An 18,483-nucleotide genomic window follows, 5' to 3' on the forward strand; every position below is an offset into this window, starting at 1 on the left:
GCTGTTATCCTTATCTACGGAGGGCCAGACTACTTCGTACATACGGAGTACTACTGTTTCGGCACTAGCGCGTGGACGAGGACGAGGGTACTGATAAGGGAAACGCCACGGTTTTCACACGGAGTGAGGTGATGCAAAGATAGATGCGGGTGGCGGACTGGGGTGCATGGCGGGTGTTGATGTCATGAGGACGGGGCCAGGGGTTATTTTGACGACATGTCATGTCTTGGTGGATGTGGATTGGGAGGGATGGCGTGTTTGAGGATGATGGGATGGGGAGAGATAAGATGGTGGAGGTGAGGGTGCAACGGTGAGGTGAAGTGAGGTGATGAGAGAGGGTGAGAGGGTGACGTGATGCCAAGAGGGAGATGTGTCGGCTGTTATACAGGTAGATAGATGTGGGGTGAGGTCTGAGGTGTGTTCATGATACGAGCAAGGTGGGAAGAAAGGAGAGATATGTATGTGTAAGTGTGTATAATTTTGTTCAGAGATGGCACTATAGATACAATAATGAAAGGGAACTTTAAATGAGAAAGAAAATGCATCGGATTCAGCCAAGGATACCGCTCGCGAACACACCAACTCCAGACAGATCCAATCCAATATCACATCATATCTACCCAAACAGGCCCAAATCTTCTATTCCAAAGACTGTCGTGGGTGGCCATTAGTAGCATGCGCTCCATTCGCTCCATTGATCCCCCTCTTCTCTTTAATCTCATCTTCGGCCGCGACGCCGTGACGATCACCAATGATGCCTCCGTTGTGATTCCCATTACTGTGCGATCGATCCGGCGAGTGTCCATTGATCATCTCGCTGTGTTGTGGGATCCCATGTCTGTCCTGAGGCGAGATATTACTCTCCGTCTTCTCAGGCTCATCTCTCGCTGGCGTCCAGGCAAGGTAATCTCTCCTGACCTCGACATAATCGTAGGCGAATTCACCCAGTTGGTCGTCGTCCATTCCGAGGAGTTCAGCTTCTTCTGAGGCGCGGAGGTGCAGGCCGGGGATAAAGTTAATGATCAAAGCGATGATGGCTGACATGGTGAATGCGTAGGCCGTGGCGGCGACGATGTAGGCTAATTGGATGTACAGTTGCTTGTAGTTGTGGTTCAGCCAGCCGCCGGTGATGAGACCTGTGTTGACGCCGTCGAGACCGATGATGTAGTCGGCGGCGAAGAAGGCGTTGAAGAGGAGACCGACCATCCCAGCGACGCCGTGCTCAGCGAAGACGTCCATGCTGTCGTCGATTCGGATCCAGAACTTGACTGGAGATGTAGGTTAGTTTTGCTTCCAATAACCATAGGAGAGAGGACCAGCTTACTCTTTGTAGCAAAGTTGGCAACAATACCAGTGACGATTCCGAGAATAACAGAAGCCCACGGAGTGATGAAACCAGATGCTGGAGTAGCAGCCACAAGACCAGAAATACATCCTGAGCACCATCCAACCATGGACCACTTTCTCGCAAGACGGTAATCGAGAATGCACCAAGTGATAGAACCAAACATAGCAGCCAAGCAAGAGTTCCAGCACGCCATAACAGCTCTCAGGTTAGCACCGAAAGCAGAGCCACCGTTGAAGCCCAACCATCCGAACCAAAGCAAGATCGTCCCAAGAGTGATGAGAGAGACATTGTGAGGGCGGAAATTCAACATCATCTTCTCTTGACGCTTTCCGAGGACCATGGAGTATGCGAGAGCTGAAAGACCGGATCCTATTTCGACAGGTCCACCACCTGCGTAGTCCAGAACACCATATTTGTAGCCCCAGCCGTTGACGTTCCATGCCCAGCAGGCGATGGGGCAGTAGACGAGTGTTGCCCAGCAGAAGATGAAGACGAGGGCTGGGATGAGACGGCCTCGTTCGGCCACGGCGCCCATTACGATTGCGGCTGTAGTGGCGCAAAATTGAAGCTGTCAAGATATCAATTCCTGAATACTTCTTCTGTAATTTCAATCACTTACTTGGTAGAAAGAATACAGCAATTCAGGAATAAGCGGTGATCCTGGAGAAGGAGTTCCTAGGGTATGTTGTAATCCGAAGTGACCCAGATTTCCGATGAATCCGTTCGTAGCAGACGAGCTGAATGCCAGCGAATATCCCCACAGGTACCATTGGAATACTATAATTGAGAATGAGGCCATACAGGCCCAGATCATTGATAAAGCGGACTTTCGTCGTGCAAGCCCTGAATATAGAAATCCTAGTCCTGGAATCATGAGGAGGACCATGCATGATGAGACGATGATATATGCTTGATCTCCGGGATCGAACCATTGGTTTAGATTTTCGACAGCTGTAAATTGAAGTGTCAGTATAGAATCGAAATGCGAGGTCGCGTGTGGAAATAAAGTTCGGAGGGATAGATAATGCAGATTTTCGTACCGGAGTCACCACCGTCAAATCCTGTGCCATTGTAGGTTGCTGGAGGTCCAACCCAGGCATAGTTTGGAGCATAGGTGCCCACAGTTGGTGTTGCTGTGGCCATGGCGAGGAGACTCGATTGAGTATCTCACTCAGATTTTGTCGATTTCGTTCCGACCTCGGTCTGTACTCCAAAATGACGTATATAGCTGGGTATCTTCTGATCGGATGAAAATTCGTTCCCAAGACACACACCAGGACAATGAGGAGGGAGACGCAGAGATGAGGATCAGGAAAGATGAGATAGAAGAGCAGGATTGAATGTCTAACGTGTAAATAAGTGCCTAGACAAAGATAAAGGGAAGAGTTATCAGTGGGTCTTGTCTCTCGAGACTAATGGGAATGAATATAGCCAAGAGCTGTAGCAGATAAACCTAGCCCCAAAAAGATGCTTGGAGACACCGGGGATCTCAGTTCCTTTAGTACTCCCACCGGTGCAGCAATGGTGAGCCATGGTTCGACCACCCACGCATCCTAAGGACCCAAGCAAGAGACTATAAAATACCAAGACTTTACACGAAAAGAAGACCAGGCCAGGACCGGAGGAGGGGCAACCAAAAAAAAAGCATTGGTACGCTGCAAGCAAGCTGCGAGCTGCGGAATTGGATTCAACACGCGACTCTTTCCCCATACAAGCTGCCCGACGGACCACTGAGAAGTTTTGCCTCGACGTGAACCCGGTCTGACCACTCTCGACTGGAGACAGGAAAGGTACTGTAAGCGGCGTCGGCGGCAGAGATCTGTTTCTCAACCTTCGACCGCGTAGCTTTCTGATAGTAGATCTGCATGCGGATGTGGAACGAAGTGGAGAGGCTCCCTGGCTTCCTCCTTGCTACAGTAGCATCGAGAGCCGACGTGGGACACAATTAAGCGGTTCTTTGTTGGCAGCCTCATTCGTAGAGAGCTTTTCCCAGACACCAGGGAATGACAAGTTGCCCCTCTCCATGGACGGGTAAGATGACAGGCGAGCGCTTCCGTGCCAGAACGTGGGTAGAGGAACGGCAATCGACTTTACAATAGGAAAATTCCGAGCGGAGTGAGGTCAGATGCCGTGATTTGAAGTTCATGAAAACTGTGTTGATTGGATGAATATCATTGTCCTCCCCGGCGGCATGGAAGAAGATTCATGACAGGCAAATCTTTGCTGCGAAATCGCAACCAACGGAATTCCTCGCACATGTTTAGATCGGAGCAAAAAGATTGTTCTGCGACCAGGGGTGGTCTTTTCATGCATGGCATACCGGAGTAAACGAGGCTGCGGCTGGGCATGGGGGATACATTCCAAGGGTATTTCCAACACGTACCTTTTTGCTCCATTGACCACTCACCACGGCCCTTTCAAGCCCAATGTACACCCATGAAGTAACAGAATCGTTCACTTTGTGGGGTTGAGACAGGGCTGGAAGTAAATATGTTTCATGCGGCAGACGCCCCATGTATGTCTCTCTTGTACCGAGTATAAAAGACATGCTGATTCACAATATCAGAATCCCATATATCGTGGCATCTACGATGAGGAGATCAATCAATATGGGTTCCAAGCTGGTGGCTGTCTGCTGTTTGTCTTGGCTGATGAGCATTCGCGTGATTCTTGCCAATTTTTCAATGATGATGATGATGATGCAGGTATAGAGCATCTGTCGTCGATCAGGCGGAAGACTGTTCTCGATTTCTCCATGCAATCGTCGATACCAACACAACTCCCAAGCCTCCCGCTTCCATCACCCTGTCGACCCCAACTTTCAACTTGCATGTGGCTTGCAAAAAGAAATTTTAAACTCTTCAGGTACCAAGTAAGCATCTTGTTGACGAATTTGAGTGAGGCATTTGCACCACTCCTATTTCGCAGCTCACGCTCCATCACACTGCCATCAGAATTTTTCTGGTGCCAAATCCTTCGTCTCTCCTTTTCCGGAGCCGGTCCCCTCATCCGCATCCTGTCCTGTCTCAAATTCTCACCTGATTCGGGCCATGACGTATTTTGTGCTGGGCCAGCAAAATTTCTGAGTCGTGAACAACGATCGAGAGAGGTTGAAGATAAGATGTTCAGAAAGGGGATAGTCTTATCTGTCGTTGAGAAGAGCCAATGAGAGGGAGATGGCTGCCGAGAGTATTACTCAACGCTGTGACTGCGAGTTTTTGATGTCAAGCCAGACCCTGGGTTCCACTTATTGCCCTTTGGCGAAGCTCGGCACCTGGCATGGAATTTCGACGCGATGACCAGGGGGTGAGGATGTGGGATGGTCCTTGAAGGTATGCAGCTTCATACCCAGGTTCTGTTGTTGTTTTCCTCGGAGTGAGACGAAAGCCTGTGGCTGGGAGCCTCGGAAAATGCAGATGTTGAATGTGGAAGTCACAACTCCCAGCGACTTATTTTCTAGAAGTTACATACCTTAAAGTTAAAGGCTTCTGTCCCTCAAACGAGTTTGAGTATACATTCCCATCAACTGATTACCCATATCTTCAAATACTTCCTCGATTGTCTTGGTTGCTTACTTTGAACATGAGTTTTCAGCTCATGAATCGGTCCACTATGGGTGGTATTTCACTATTCTTGTGTGCGTACCTACCTACCATATGTCTCAGGATGCATCTTCTTTTATTTGCAGTTAAATACAGCTTTCGAAATGCGATGAAAACTCTGGTCAAATTATGCTCATTTTGCTTCCCAGACTTTTGTAGCTGCAGCATGGCCCTCTTTGGTCTTGGAGATAGTCTTTTCGAGGAACCTGGTCTGATTATTCATGAATCTCGTCTTATATGCAGCCGCGGTATCACTGTGCCAAATGTCTGTATGATTTTCAGTATACTGCTCTTTCTGATTTTCATATTCACCAGCGCATGGGAAGCATGGGGAAAAGGGAAGGGAGAAAGAGACCACCCCGAGCTATAGCCGAGGCTCGAGCTGGAAAAGTAGGCCATCACGACATTTTGTCACCGAATCAATGGAAATTTTTGTTTTCATGTATAGTTTATCTCTCAGATGTCGGTTTTGCCATATCGTTCCTGACTTACTATTGAGTCCTAATTGAACCATAGTCCAATTTAGAGCACTGTCCCATTTTCACGAGTGGTGCATTCCATCTTCGTTGTCCTGCTAATCATTTCACTATGTTCTGAATTTCTGAATAAGTAAATTCGCAACCTCGGAGAGAGAGGTAGTCAGATCACGGACAGTATTATTATCACTAATCCGTTTGATGTGGCCCCCATCTGGCTTGTATTGAGCGCTCCTCTACTTTGGCCAATGAATGCGCCATGTTCGCATACTCTCAGCCGCACCGCAACGACCTTGATCTCTTTGCTTGTGCTAGGATGATTAGTTGTCTCCGCATATATGCATATACCCCGTCTTCTCGCTTCCACTCAACCACATACAGAGAACGCCACTGTCTGTCATTTGCTACTTCTAGAGCTGAATACCATGCAGCCAACCTCCTCCAACCTTATCAATCTGATATTCAATCATTTTGACTTTCGGCCATTGCCGTTAGAACCATCAAGATGCCGGAACCTAATTTTGATATTCAACCTGCCGAAAGACCAAAGTCTAGCGATAATCCAAAGGACAAAGGTGCAAGTTCGGCCCGATCCATCTCAGCCGCATCCGTGCAAGACCTCCCTCCCATTTTGCGGCGGCGCCAGACACGAACAAATTATGATTCGAGATTCAGAACAATTGATACCACGCCTTTAAGGCCGAGTTGGAGACCGGGACAGGAACCAGGGATTGATCCTTCAAAGCCCAATGGCGGAAGATCGCAAGCGCCAATGCTGCATCAGCAATGCCAAATTACAGTCGTCAACTATAGCTCTGACGAGATGGTCATGCATGAGTTCAACAATGAGCAGTTCATCGAGTTTCTTCAAAAGCCACAGGAAAGTTGGATCAAGTGTTCTTGGATTAATGTTACAGGGCTTAGCTGGGACGTTATTCAGAGCATAGGAAAACATAAGAGGTTGCATAAGTTGGCGATTGAGGATCTTATTGGTGGTAAAGGTTTGACCAAAACAGAATGGTCAGTGGTCCCCGGATCTTCGATGCTGAGCTGAAAATCGGTTTAGGTACCTGGATCATGCATACATGGCAATGACTTTGTTGAAGCTGGTTTCACTGAAAGAAGAGATTGACGATCCGGACGATTCGGACGAGGAGAAGAATACGTGGACTCCTTTTGATCCGAGCAATGGCTTCATCGCAGGGCATACATCTGGTGAAACTCAGCCTCCAGCAATCACAATAAGAAAAGGTCAGACCTCGCCGTGGACCAGAATGACAAGGAAGCTGTTTCCAAAGCGAGCTAAGCAAGAGAGGGAGAAAGACCTGTAAGTAAATCTATCCTCTACACCCCAGATTCCGTGCTTCTGCCCTCGACCAGAATATTATATCCAAAAGCAAGGTTAGGACATCAAGTTAAAACTCTCATAGAATTTTCGAATATGGACAGTCCCTACGGAGATATCTTGGGGGTGTCAACAATGAATGGACGACATACATGGAAGAACACTCACCGTTGACATCCAAAAGACTAGCGGTAGCTGCGGAGCAAGTCTCGATTTTCTTAACAGCTGGTATCCTCTACCCATAAAATGTAACTCAAACCCGAATTTGTGTGCTAAGAGGTAACAGACAACACGGTGATCTCATTCTTCCCTTTATCTGGGAGTGAGATTGAAGCGCCAATCATCAATAGATTGTCGATGGCCGATACAATCCTCAGACGAGGCGCGAACGCATCCGTCCTCGCACAAGCCATCATAAACACTGTCATCGACCTCGCTCTCCCAATCGTTACAGCATACAAAGATGTCGTTGGCAGTCTCGAGCTTGATATCCTAACAAAACCTGATATCAAGCATACATCAGAGCTTTACATTACGACCACGGAGATCGAGATGATTCGCAGCTCAGTCAGCCCTATTCTCAACATCGTCAAATCGCTTCGGGACAAGAAGAACGACAAAGTGGACACACCCCCCTCGACCTCACCAGGAGGGGCGCCACACGTGAGAGACGACGACGACAACAGCGAATCCAAAGTGAAAATCAGCGCCGTCGCCCTAACCTACCTCCGCGACGCAGAAGACCACATCATCCTGATCACCGAATCGCTCGACTCGATGCGCAAATCATGCACCAACATGATCGACCTAATCTTCAACACCATCTCGGCATACCAGAACGAATCCATCAAACAGCTCACATTCGTCACCATTGTGTTCCTCCCCCTTGGCTTCTTGACTGCCTATTTCACCGTCCCTTTCACGGACTTTGCGGATGAGAAGCATAGCCAGAAGTTTTATTGGGGGATTACTATACCGGTTGTTGTTGTGGTCGTTTTGTTTTTGGCGAGGAATATTTTGACGTGGTATTATCGGAGGATGGTGCAGAGGAGGTTTCTTGTGAGGAGTCGGAAGGCGAATGCGAGATCGGAATAAAGCATAGTGCTTTGAGTTCTTGAAGCAAGAAACTTACGTTTACATGACATGACATGATAAAAGGCTAATTGACAAGTCACTCAACCATCAATCAGAAAATAGGCTTGGAAGTGGCTGACTGAATTCATAAAAGCAAGCTGGGAACTGGCACCATCGCCTGAACCAGTCTTTCGTTGGCCTAGTATTGCCAGCTGACCAAGAGCCAGAGAGTTTTCTTCATATACACGGATATTCAGATCGCAAATGATATCCCAGTTCTGTTGCGAAACTTTTTAACCTAATCTACGATATTAACACAGTCAGCGCAACCAGCGCGATGAGCGCAACGTGCGCAAATTGCGCAAATTACACATTCAGCGCGTTCCGCGCATTTTGCGCGATTTCGCCACAAATGAAACACACCTGTGGAAGCAAGGCTTAACTTCCTAGAGTAAACAACACTTACTAAATCCTTTGCTTCTCGTTTTCACTATATGAATTTGAGAGCCCGTAGATATTGAAATCGGGGCCTCGATGTAACTTGTTGCCATATTAATTGTTTTCTAAAACATCGTCTTGCAGACAAATAGAGGTAGACCTTTTAAGGGAGTATGTGTAACTTCAAAAGTAACTCTTTGAACTAAGTTAGGCTGTGGGAGTACTTGTACGATAGTCAAGGGGGCTAAGGATGATACACATATCATAGTAGGGGACAAAGACAGTACTGCGGAGGTAGAGAGCGAGATAGCGAGAACAGTGACTATATTGGTGTACAACATAAAGCACTTTACTCTAACACCCTCCAATCAACATACCATATTCACACTTTCTCTCGGGAGAGGCTTCAGAGGACCCATCTCTTATCGAGCCTAGTCCCTTATTCAGGAATCATATCTTGAAAACAATTAACACGGTACTCTATTGCTCGCAGCAATCTCGTACTCCAAGGTCCGGATAGATTTGAAGACAATTCGTCCTCAGCGTGATCTGGCTGGCGTAATTATCATTCTGTCTTGTCGCCAACGGAAGAATCGGGTCTCACACACTTGTGAAATCCCAAGCAGATATAATGGACTAAGCAGGCAGTAAAATCTCTCTACGTCCAGCCTCCGGTACCCTCTCCTTCTAGTCTCTTCGTGAGATCTGAGTCTTGTTATCCGAGTCCTGTTCTCCAAGTCCTGTTATCCAGCACCTGTTACCCCTGTTTCAAGCTTGCTCTATGCAAGTTTGCACAATTCCAATTTGCCAAGGGAGAGTTTAACGATTTAACCCGTCCTGGACGCAACATATATATCTTGCAAAAGGTTCAGGCGAGATAGATAATCAACCTATAATACCCATAGAGAATATTGACTTCGCGTAGGTATAGTTTGACATAAGTCAGACTAGATTGGGCCCAGCATATTTGCACGGCCAACAAACAGGCCGTATCTTAACATCTGTGGTATCTCTCCCTTCGACGTATTGTGTATCGTTTCAAGGGCAGAGATATGATGGTCCGGGTGGAGGCGAAGCCGAGCATATAGAGTCGGTTGCTTTGCAAGTTTGAGACAGCTGTGAGGAATTCGTGGCAGGAATGCATTTCGATGGTCGATCCTCCTCCACGAACGAACTTATCCTCAGACTTGTAGACGAATCTCCGGGTACGGTTGTACTCTTCCTAAGAATTTCCCAGAAGCACAGCTACTAGTCCAATTGACTTTGTAGACAAACTGGATATCCACAATCTCGAAGCTCCTATCCATCTAGGTATGCGACGTCTTCGAGTTTCGGTGGAGGGATAGGTTCCTAGTGGTCTCGATTCAGCTAATTCCATGTATCTCTTGTATTTCGACGAAGAGTTTCCTATGCATCGAGTCCTCTGGAGTCTGCAACATGAAGACATGCTGCATGGTCAAGTAAAGTCAGCCTTGAAAGTAGATATACTTGGTCTTTGTTCAACTCCTCGCGCCTCGTACTCGGTCCTACACTTCTCTCAAAGATATCTCTGCTGTGGCGGCAGACACTTTTCCCGGGTAAGCTAGATGTTAACTTATTCTATGACGGTATGGAATCAATGCAACAGCAGACGGTAGTAATCATCGTACTTGAAAGTTTGAAAGTGTGTTTTTCTTATTTAGCTTACTCGAGTAAGAGTCGAATATTCACGCAAGTTCCCTCCACACCGCCCTGTTCTGCCAGATCGCTATCGGGAAGGTCCGTGCACCCTTACGAGGCTGATGAGCCTCGTCAACTGTTTTGATTCTGATCTCCAGCTTCAAAAACAACATCATTGGAGAACAATTCGGTTATACAGTCCTGCAGTGTCTGATGATTGCTTACTGATCCTGGAAAGCTCCTTTCTTTGAAGCGCAATCGACTTACTCTCATTCTTCCGATTTCTGGACTTTCACCCCACCATCAGACTCCCGATTATCAGCAGCTCTTGTGGTCAACAGTCTGGAGTATCAGACACAAAGCGGCTCCTAAATTGTGTCCTGAACTTTGTTAAGCTGATCACAGTCTTGCGACAGCTTTGGTCGTGGTGTCAACTCGATCTGCCTCTACACTGCCATCGGTTGTCTACCCCGCCAGCTATATCTTCTGTTGCAGATTCACGTCACTCCTCAGTCATACCAGAGATCTATCATCGCCTTGGTCTCCATTTCGAAGCTAATTTACAGAGTCTCGTCTGTAAAGTATTAATCTCTCAATGACGCAAGAGGACAATCTGCAGCAGAATCATGGACAGCCATCTTGACGAAAGGGCCTTTGAACAAGTGGAGACTCGCAATTATCTTGCACAGATTGGCAGTGAACGGGTATAGTCATAAAGAGAAACATTGTGTTTATCTTTTACTAACGCAGTATAGTACCCTCCTTCTCCAGACGATCTACCGGGTGATGATCCTGGACCACCTTTCAAAGCATGGAGATTAAATCTCGTTGCCCTTTCTACACAATGCAATGTAAGTAAATGTGTATATACAACAGCGGAAGCATGGGATGGTGGTATATATGTTGGCCTCTTTTCTGAAGCACGTACTGGTTTGCTGGACCAGTTATTTGGAACATACAATGTCCATTTTTTTCTTTATAGCTTAGGTTAAAGAAGCTTGAAGCTTTTGTTCTTTCATATTGTGTTAGTTCTTTTACTAATACTCTGGCTAGCTTTATGTTGTCGCTTCCGAAGACAAGCTCTTAGTCTTTGTTCCTCTTGACCTCAGAAACACACTCTCAGCAACACCAGATCTAGAAATTCCTCTTCCAATATCCAAAGAAGCTTCTATGTGTCGAGGATCTATTGATCATACTCATCCACATTGTGTTAACAATATGAAAATGGGATATCTCGGCGATCTGGAGATACTTGCAATGACATTTGATGATGGAGATGTCATTGCATTTTATGCCCACGTTATTGACCACGCAGTACGGGTTGCGAAGGAAAGAAATACTAAAGGCACCCCTAGCGAGAGCCTCACGCCGTAAGCTATTTACTTGCCATCTCTCAAATATGTATATCATCTGATAGCATGCAGCTTCTTCCACCAGAATGTTGAATGGAGTGCCTGGGGCCTCGCAATACACAAACAATCACGGCTAATCGCAGTTGGCTCCAGTACGTTAACTTCTACCCTTGTTTTGTGTTCCTTCTAAGAGCCGAGATCTTCGGGAACATCTCTCGGAGCTGTTCATCAGAGAAAGATGTTTCAATTGCCCTGATAAACTCCTCAGTTCTCGGAGTTTTGTCAAAAGTGTATACTGATTTGTCTATAGATGGAAGAGAGATAACCGTGTTTGCCTTTGCATGCAATACTTTGCCGAATACCAGAGAAGCCTATAACCAGGAAGAGGAAGGCGTGAGTGAGTCGGAAAGTGTCTATATAAACCAGCTACCATATCTTGATTTGTTGGATGAAAGCTTTAACGACGCGTGTGAGACTGCTCTAGACATCGAGTTCAGCAAGGATCCACTGTTCCGTGAACGTCTCGAACGATTCGAGAATCCACCTGAGGACGAGTCCGAGAGCGATTTCGAGACCGCCGCAGATCAAATTAGAGGAGACATGGTTACAGCAGCAATCACGCTGAGCAACAGGATTTTTCCTGAAGAAATCAGAGAGTGGGATACAGCAGAGCGCTTAGGAACTGGTAAGTCGTGGAATCAACAAACGATGAGCAACATGATTTTGACGCCTTTTCCAGGAGGGTTGTTTTCAAACCTTAAAATTCAGGCTAGACTACCACCAGATGGACACAATATACCTTCTTTAGACATCACTAGCAACGAAAAAGGAAAGGCGTACGCAGTTCTCGCTACTGATATCAATGGGAATCTGGTGAGTACAACCTTTGATCATGATACCGGGAAAGAAATATGCTAATAATTGGGTTATAGTGGTCCTTCAACCTGCATGATGCCATTATCACGAAGCTGCCTTCTATCGGGGGAGAGATAGTTGTAGACGCTGACAGGCTCAACCCGATGTAATCACCTTAGCATTCTTCTCAGTCACAAAATTCTGACATACTTAGGGGCTGGGGAGTTGTAGTTATACCAAAGACCATGTTCCGATATGCAAAATCGTAAATTTAACCTCTACTCTTCGTGAAGTAACTTAACACACAACAGGCCACATCAAGCACTAGGTGTCCTGGACATAAAGAAAGCGTGGAAACCGGATTGTAAGGTCGATTTATGGCAAAGCTGTTTCGACATTACTAGCAGTATTCGGGAAGTCAACATGGCATCACAAATACACCCCGCGTTTATGCGACCACAATCATATTACGACGCTCTTGAAGCTCTAAGACCTCAGCTCAAACTCGACGAAGATTTCGATGAGATTTGTGTCGACATGGACAAAGTTGGTGCGACTTTCAGGAAGAACTACTACGCCAAGCTCTTGCCAATGGTGCCAATGGTTGTGGGCAAGGCGCAGAGCAAATTATGGATATACTTGTACAAAGAGCTTTACGAGCTTGCGATTAAGGTTGACAACCCGAAAGAGCACATAAAATCAAACGATATCTGGAAGATTCGCCAGGAGATGGACAGTATCCGACAAAAGTCCGCGGCCCCTCTCAGCTTCTTGTCTTATATCCTCAGTCGCCTACCGACTATACGAAATAGCCCCCGTTTCTCGACGTGGGAAAGTTGTCTGTCTGATCCCGACTTTCTGGACTGGTTTGAGCACCCGGAAACTTATGATGATTTTACGGATTGCCTTACGGAATCAGAAGCAGAGCCATTAGCACCCGATCATTGTGCGGTCCTAATGTGCCATCGACTGGACGTACAGCTCCTGTCTCCTCAACCCTACGGCATGCCTCCAACAATCTGCAAAGACCTTCTCCGACAAGCAATGCCGGTCCATGTCCACCGGGTGCTAGGACATCACGACCGCCTCTGCTTCACCGCCCTCATCCTTCCTCTCCAACTCGTCGTCGTCGGGACGCAAGCGGGCCGCTGCGCCCTCCTCACCCCCACCCGACTGCCCCCCTTGATGTCCAGCTTGGAGGCAGTCATTACCATGAGGATAGAGTTGTTCCTCCCGCTGAAGCACCACGAGGACGCTAGCCGTCCGCGCGAGGCCCCGCTAATGGGTCTCGCCGTGGCGCCGGTGTGGAATGGGGGGAGGGAGAGGAAGAGTGGTGGTGGGGTGGAGGCGTGGCGGTTGTTCCTGCACTACGGGGACAATACCATCCTTTCGTACGAGTTGTTCCGGCGGGAGGAGGAGAAGTTGGTGGTGATTTAGGAGGAAGGGGAGGGCCAGGCGGACGAAATTGTTTGTTTTTGTTAGGCATAGCGTGGTGTTTGAATGATACCCATTTGTTTATTGTAATTCCCCTCGATTTGCTGGATATCCTAAGTGAAGTTATGTGCTGATAATTCCAAATTGGGAGCCTAGTTGTAAAAGACGCTCGAGTGAGTGGACATTCAAGAAAGCCTCTGCTGGTTGATAACCAGAGCGCCCTAACGATACGACTTTGCAGGCTGCGATTGGTTCTGTGAGAAACGCATTGTACAACAATGCCAAAGCTCACCGTACACAGATCAGCTGGCATATGCGCGGTCCACGAGATTCTCCTGAGGCAGCACTAAGACCCACTGCTTTGTAGATGTCCCGGAAGTTGAAGGATATCGAATTGAATTGAATTGAGTTGAGTTGAATAGACAGCCATTGACCTCAAGAAATAACTTGCTAGCCCGTGTATTCAAATATCCCCATATTCGCTGCACATCACTTCCCACATCTAAGGCTTTCGGGGTTCATTTACTTACATCTTTCGAAAAGATCCATCTTCACGCATGACATATACTGTAAATATGTAGGTCCTAGCGTTCAGGACTCCGAACCTCTCCTTTACACAAGGTTGTTCAGATCCAGGAACAAACTTTCTTCGGTTTAATCGTCTCTATTCAAGGGCTAGAGACTTTCCTAGTTCAGGGCTAAAGTCTCAGTAGAACTCTCCACTCTCGTTCAATGACGGGCTCTGTCTTATGGACATAGGATAGACTAGAGACCAGATTTAAGGAAAGTTTGTTGCGTGTCTTAGTTTTGCAAGCAGGGGCTTGTGAGAAACAAAGTTCCCTGCCGCAGAGTGAGCCGTACTTGAAGGAGTCTAGTACGAAGAGGTAGACTTTTTTTCCATACTATGGCTCTTCCTGAATAGGTATAGTCGGCCGTGTCTGGGTTGTCTGGCTCGAAGAAACGAAGCGAATGTCCTCCGGATTCCATTTCATTGAGGTGCCTGCCGCGTTGACGTTTGATCCCACTATCGCTCCTTCGAGGAGTGGCGTACAACATCTGATTTGTTATCTGTAAATAATAGAGAGTAGGAGATTCCGTTCTCTTAGATATCGTTCCCGCAACCTTCAAGACAAAGACAGAATTCGTGTACGGCAACCAACGCCGGGCACGCAAGGACGATCTCTCTCGACCTAGTTAGCGGCAAAGAACACGGTGACTACCTACTCGCAGCCCTGCTGAACTATGGTGAGAAAGACACTAAGAGTTGTATTCAGACGAACCGGGGGCGACTAGGTTGGTTTGCGCGTTCTCGCCTTCACACCTGGTACTGTACAATGAGCAAGCTGCCCGAATTTATGAGGACATTATTCGATCAGAACCGGTCTTCACTCCCCTATGCCTCTCCTCCGGATCACGCAATGGATGTTCGGCTCCGCGCTGAGCACCGACATCAGAGTCGCAGGAGGTGTTGGTCTAGAGGTTTCGGATGTCGGAGTAGATTTAGTGTTCTGTGTTTGGATGCTAGCGTCGTGGAAAGTTTTGTTGCACGTCGTAGTTTTTTTTCAAGCGACGGAGCCGGAAAGGGGTAGCGAGAGAGTCGCTTCAAGAATGAAGGTGACCTTACGTAAACCTATGGCGTTCACTGAGAATCTTGTTAGAAACCGTTTCGTAGGATAGGAACCTTGCGAGTCTTTTGAAAGATTACCGTGTTCCGGTTGTCTTTCTCGCCCTGACTCTTGAGCATACTGCCCAGCCTCTCCACTTGCAGCGAGGCATATCCAACGAGAGTAATGATAGACCTTCCTTCTTCTTCTTCTTGACCTTTGGCAAGAAGTGGCGTGGATTGGTGGCTAGGAGCATCCATGATGACAATAGCCCGATACTCAGATAAACCAGATCTCGGATCTCGCATGCAGGAACGGCTGGCTCGAGCATGGAGGCATAATTATGCAGGTACATCCGTTTTGTCGTAAAAGTAGACCAGTTGAGGAATGAGGTTTGTAGTGCTGATTTGTGCTGACTGGATGATTGCGCGGATGTGACTATTCGTCTGATGGGAGATGGATGATGAGGAGAGAATCGATTGAAGATTGCTGGAAGGACGATTGTGGTAACTTGCTACGTAATTGTGGAGAAAGTAACATGTAAATGCCCTGGAAATACCGTAGGTCAACGATTGACCATTTCCAACGTGAAAATACAAGAGATTGAGGAGCGAGGCACCTCTGCTGCTACTCAATGACACGATCTAGTCCATCAGAATGCTTGCCGACCAACCGAATGAAAACACAGGAATTGATGTCAAGGAAAATGGAGAATTTGCAAAGATCTTGTCAAACGCTGATCTCCCGTGGCAGAACTTTGTTGCCGTCCTAGTGCTGACAGTGTAGCCATGATCTGGGCTTTGCTCTGTCACACAGCAAGACTGTTGAATCTTCTGCTCACTAGAACGTTCTCTTCAGTCATACTAAAAATAATGCGAAAATAGGTGCGCCGACTTGAGTATCGTGAGAACGCTGAAATCGCTCAGTCTTAGCCTTGATCTTGAAGCCGTTTGCACTACACGGCAACCAGATCTTGCTAGGTATGAAGACACCATGGCGAGATCTGAACATTTCATTGGAAGTCATGGCTAGGGCTGAACTGGAGCCTTCTCGACACGTACGAATAAGTCCGATGGTGTACAGATCAAGGCGTTTTTGACGCTGGCCGAACGTTTGTATCACGAAGGCACATCGACTGAAGACACCGAGCCTCTCATGACTGGCAGATTTCACCACCCGGATCGACACAAACTCGGCTGTAAAGGAGGATTTTACTTCGTACTAAGATGAAGCGAAACTGACCTTAATCTTAAGTGGTTGAGTGGGGTTCGCCAATTTTGATGCAATTTATGCTCGTTCTTTCGTCAACTTGTCGGCGAGAGTGAAATCAGCCTTCGCCAGCATCTCCTCTTCAGCTCAAAGCCATGATGGAAGAAGCCATTCTGCCCTCTTTCGTCTCCTCTTCAGCCCAAAGCCATGGTGGAAGATGCCATCCTCCGCTCATTTGTGGCTGTCTGAGACTCACTCCAATACGAAGCTTTCTCAGATGTCGACTGTGACATCAACGTGCCCTGGGCAGAGAAAAGTCTGACAGTGTTCAGTGCTTTGCTCGCGGCCACTGAGTCGCATGCTGCCAACCGTGGCCAAGCCTCCCACCATCTTTAAGCGTAATTTGATCCAGGAACCGACGACCAATCGTCATTTTAGTGTCTGGCTGCCTGCATAAAATGCACCAGAAACGGCCTGATGTGAGATTTAAGCTTGCATAAGGCTCGATAGAGTTAGCCTGCATAAGGGAGTGGATCCTCATCACCAAAACATCGGGGATCTGGGCCACGGACTCGAGGAAAAGTCGAACATTGCTCACGCTGTCAATATTTGGCGCATTCGAATGTTTGTCAGCTCAATATATCCCATTGAAGGCCAGGCACATTCGAGCGAAGGGTCGCATGGCTGCGCTGGCAACGTTGCCTATTAATTCTGCATAATTTTCATTATTTCTTACTCAGCCCTGCTTGGGCTGAGCACGGTCAGGGGGGAAGGAAGAGCTCATTTCCCCAACTTCACGGCCGCCAATGGTGCGCGACCCGCTCACCTCGAAATACCCTCAACCTTGGCTGGTCCTGGTTCGGTGTTTAGCTTAATTGAGGTAAGTGGAAACTACTCCCGGCTTGGAGCCGATTTCTACAAAATCCCCATCCTCCCATTCTTTCGCCGACCACCATCCTGTTGATTTACCACCCTTAATACTTTTTCAACTTCCATCCACTCTTTGTATCTTCGATACACCACGCTCTTTAGCATTTCCTCTTCGTACAAGTAATCTTCAATCATGCGTTTCTCTACCGTCTCTGCCGTCTTGGCCTTCGCCGCCTCGACCTACGCCCAAACTGCTGGTTTCGATCCCATCACCGCACCAACTCAAGATCAAGATGTGGCTGCTGGTTCGACTCTGGATATCATCTGGGAGCCTTCTGCGAATTACACCGGAACTATCTCAATCACACTCCTCGAGGGTGCTACTCCAGCCACTCTGAGCCTGGGTGATGTTGTTAAGGGTACGTTCGACGCGTCAATTGTCGTGTAACTCTACTAACAATCTCTTAGCTGGTATCGAAAACTCTGTCGGAAAGTACAGCTGGGCCATCCCATCTGATATTGCTTCCTTCGCGACCTACGGATTCAAGCTCACCCTCGACTCCGATACCACCATCTTCCAATACTCGTTCCCCTTCCACATCACCGGCGCCTCTTCCACCTCCTCAGGAAGCGTGACCGCAGTCTCCACCAAGACAATGATCCTCAGCACCGGAACTGCGTACACCCCATCCTCCACACCTACCTCATCCGCCAACATCACATCTGTCGTCAAGACTGCTTCCTCAAACGCTACCACCATGTCAACGGCCACCTCCGTCAAGCCAACCGGAAACTCAACCTTGACCTACATTACCCCCACCACCACTGGCGCTGGAAGCACTGCATCCAAGACCGGCTCCGCAACCACGACATCCAGCGGTCCAGCCTCCGCAACCACCAACGCCGCCGTCGCCAACATCGCATCAGGCAGCATGGCACTGTTCGGAGGATTGATCCTTGCCTTTGCTTTGTAAGAGAAAGATGAATATCGAGCTGTGTGGTAATATAATCGTACAAGTACAGAAAAACACCCTCGGGGGATGGATGCATATACCGGATTATCTCATGCTACGGCGTTTGTCTCTGAAGTCATTTTGTACAATACCCGGATTCTCTGAGAGGTAGCTGAACTGTGTTGTTATTGAGATGAGATGTTTGTATCGAATGATGGACATGAAAAATGAAAAAGCAAGCAAGCTAAATTACATAATTTCTAT

The 18,483-nt window shown here is 47.5% G+C and overlaps 7 protein-coding genes across 7 annotated transcripts; 6 read left to right on the forward strand and 1 right to left on the reverse strand.

Annotated features, from left to right (window-relative positions):
- Positions 1-639: 639 nt before the first annotated feature.
- Positions 640-2,491, reverse strand: LY89DRAFT_574825 (ammonium transporter-like protein; the record flags this gene model as incomplete). The annotated part of the gene is made up of 4 exons (XM_018208764.1): positions 640-1,268; positions 1,325-1,916; positions 1,968-2,299; positions 2,389-2,491. 4 exons carry the CDS (start codon positions 2,489-2,491, stop codon positions 640-642), a joined length of 1,656 nt encoding a protein of 551 aa, XP_018076905.1.
- Positions 2,492-3,452: 961 nt separating this feature from the next.
- Positions 3,453-4,644, forward strand: LY89DRAFT_303515 (uncharacterized protein). Its single transcript, XM_018206589.1, has 2 exons — positions 3,453-3,863; positions 3,915-4,644. Exons 1-2 carry the CDS (start codon positions 3,846-3,848, stop codon positions 4,515-4,517), a joined length of 621 nt encoding a protein of 206 aa, XP_018076906.1. The 5' UTR covers positions 3,453-3,845; the 3' UTR covers positions 4,518-4,644.
- On the forward strand, positions 4,645-5,626 carry LY89DRAFT_303516 (uncharacterized protein). Its single transcript, XM_018206590.1, has 2 exons — positions 4,645-4,985; positions 5,100-5,626. Exons 1-2 carry the CDS (start codon positions 4,772-4,774, stop codon positions 5,318-5,320), a joined length of 435 nt encoding a protein of 144 aa, XP_018076907.1. The 5' UTR covers positions 4,645-4,771; the 3' UTR covers positions 5,321-5,626.
- Positions 5,627-5,931: 305 nt separating this feature from the next.
- On the forward strand, positions 5,932-7,016 carry LY89DRAFT_575344 (uncharacterized protein; the record flags this gene model as incomplete). The annotated part of the gene is made up of 3 exons (XM_018208786.1): positions 5,932-6,446; positions 6,493-6,753; positions 6,857-7,016. 3 exons carry the CDS (start codon positions 5,932-5,934, stop codon positions 7,014-7,016), a joined length of 936 nt encoding a protein of 311 aa, XP_018076908.1.
- On the forward strand, positions 7,005-7,942 carry LY89DRAFT_680691 (uncharacterized protein). Its single transcript, XM_018214124.1, has one exon. It carries the CDS (start codon positions 7,129-7,131, stop codon positions 7,864-7,866), a length of 738 nt encoding a protein of 245 aa, XP_018076909.1. The 5' UTR covers positions 7,005-7,128; the 3' UTR covers positions 7,867-7,942.
- A 2,167-nt stretch (positions 7,943-10,109) lies between these two features.
- Positions 10,110-13,821, forward strand: LY89DRAFT_714330 (uncharacterized protein). Its single transcript, XM_018218122.1, has 9 exons — positions 10,110-10,646; positions 10,698-10,793; positions 10,996-11,312; positions 11,367-11,446; positions 11,605-11,979; positions 12,034-12,167; positions 12,227-12,315; positions 12,364-12,414; positions 12,461-13,821. The coding sequence occupies exons 1-9, from the start codon at positions 10,569-10,571 to the stop codon at positions 13,584-13,586; spliced, it is 2,346 nt and encodes a 781-aa protein (XP_018076910.1). The 5' UTR covers positions 10,110-10,568; the 3' UTR covers positions 13,587-13,821.
- Positions 13,822-17,287: 3,466 nt separating this feature from the next.
- Positions 17,288-18,483, forward strand: LY89DRAFT_303726 (uncharacterized protein). Its single transcript, XM_018206592.1, has 2 exons — positions 17,288-17,685; positions 17,735-18,483. Exons 1-2 carry the CDS (start codon positions 17,460-17,462, stop codon positions 18,238-18,240), a joined length of 732 nt encoding a protein of 243 aa, XP_018076911.1. The 5' UTR covers positions 17,288-17,459; the 3' UTR covers positions 18,241-18,483.

Source organism: Mollisia scopiformis, assembly GCF_001500285.1.
Source record: "Mollisia scopiformis unplaced genomic scaffold LY89scaffold_3, whole genome shotgun sequence".
NCBI lineage: Eukaryota > Fungi > Ascomycota > Leotiomycetes > Helotiales > Mollisiaceae > Mollisia > Mollisia scopiformis.

Bases quoted from the DNA above. Each gene is read 5' to 3' on its own strand.
- LY89DRAFT_303726 (XM_018206592.1), top strand. From the start codon at position 17,460: ATGCGTTTCTCTACCGTCTCTGCCGTCTTGGCCTTCGCCGCCTCGACC. The intron at 17,686-17,734 runs GTACGTTCGACG...ACAATCTCTTAG, and splicing joins CCTGGGTGATGTTGTTAAGG to CTGGTATCGAAAACTCTGTC.
- LY89DRAFT_714330 (XM_018218122.1), top strand. From the start codon at position 10,569: ATGGACAGCCATCTTGACGAAAGGGCCTTTGAACAAGTGGAGACTCGC. The intron at 12,168-12,226 runs GTGAGTACAACC...ATTGGGTTATAG, and splicing joins CTGATATCAATGGGAATCTG to TGGTCCTTCAACCTGCATGA. The intron at 12,415-12,460 runs GTAAATTTAACC...AACACACAACAG, and splicing joins ATGTTCCGATATGCAAAATC to GCCACATCAAGCACTAGGTG.
- LY89DRAFT_303516 (XM_018206590.1), top strand. From the start codon at position 4,772: ATGTGGAAGTCACAACTCCCAGCGACTTATTTTCTAGAAGTTACATAC. The intron at 4,986-5,099 runs GTGCGTACCTAC...TTTGCTTCCCAG, and splicing joins TGGTATTTCACTATTCTTGT to ACTTTTGTAGCTGCAGCATG.
- LY89DRAFT_680691 (XM_018214124.1), top strand. From the start codon at position 7,129: ATGGCCGATACAATCCTCAGACGAGGCGCGAACGCATCCGTCCTCGCA.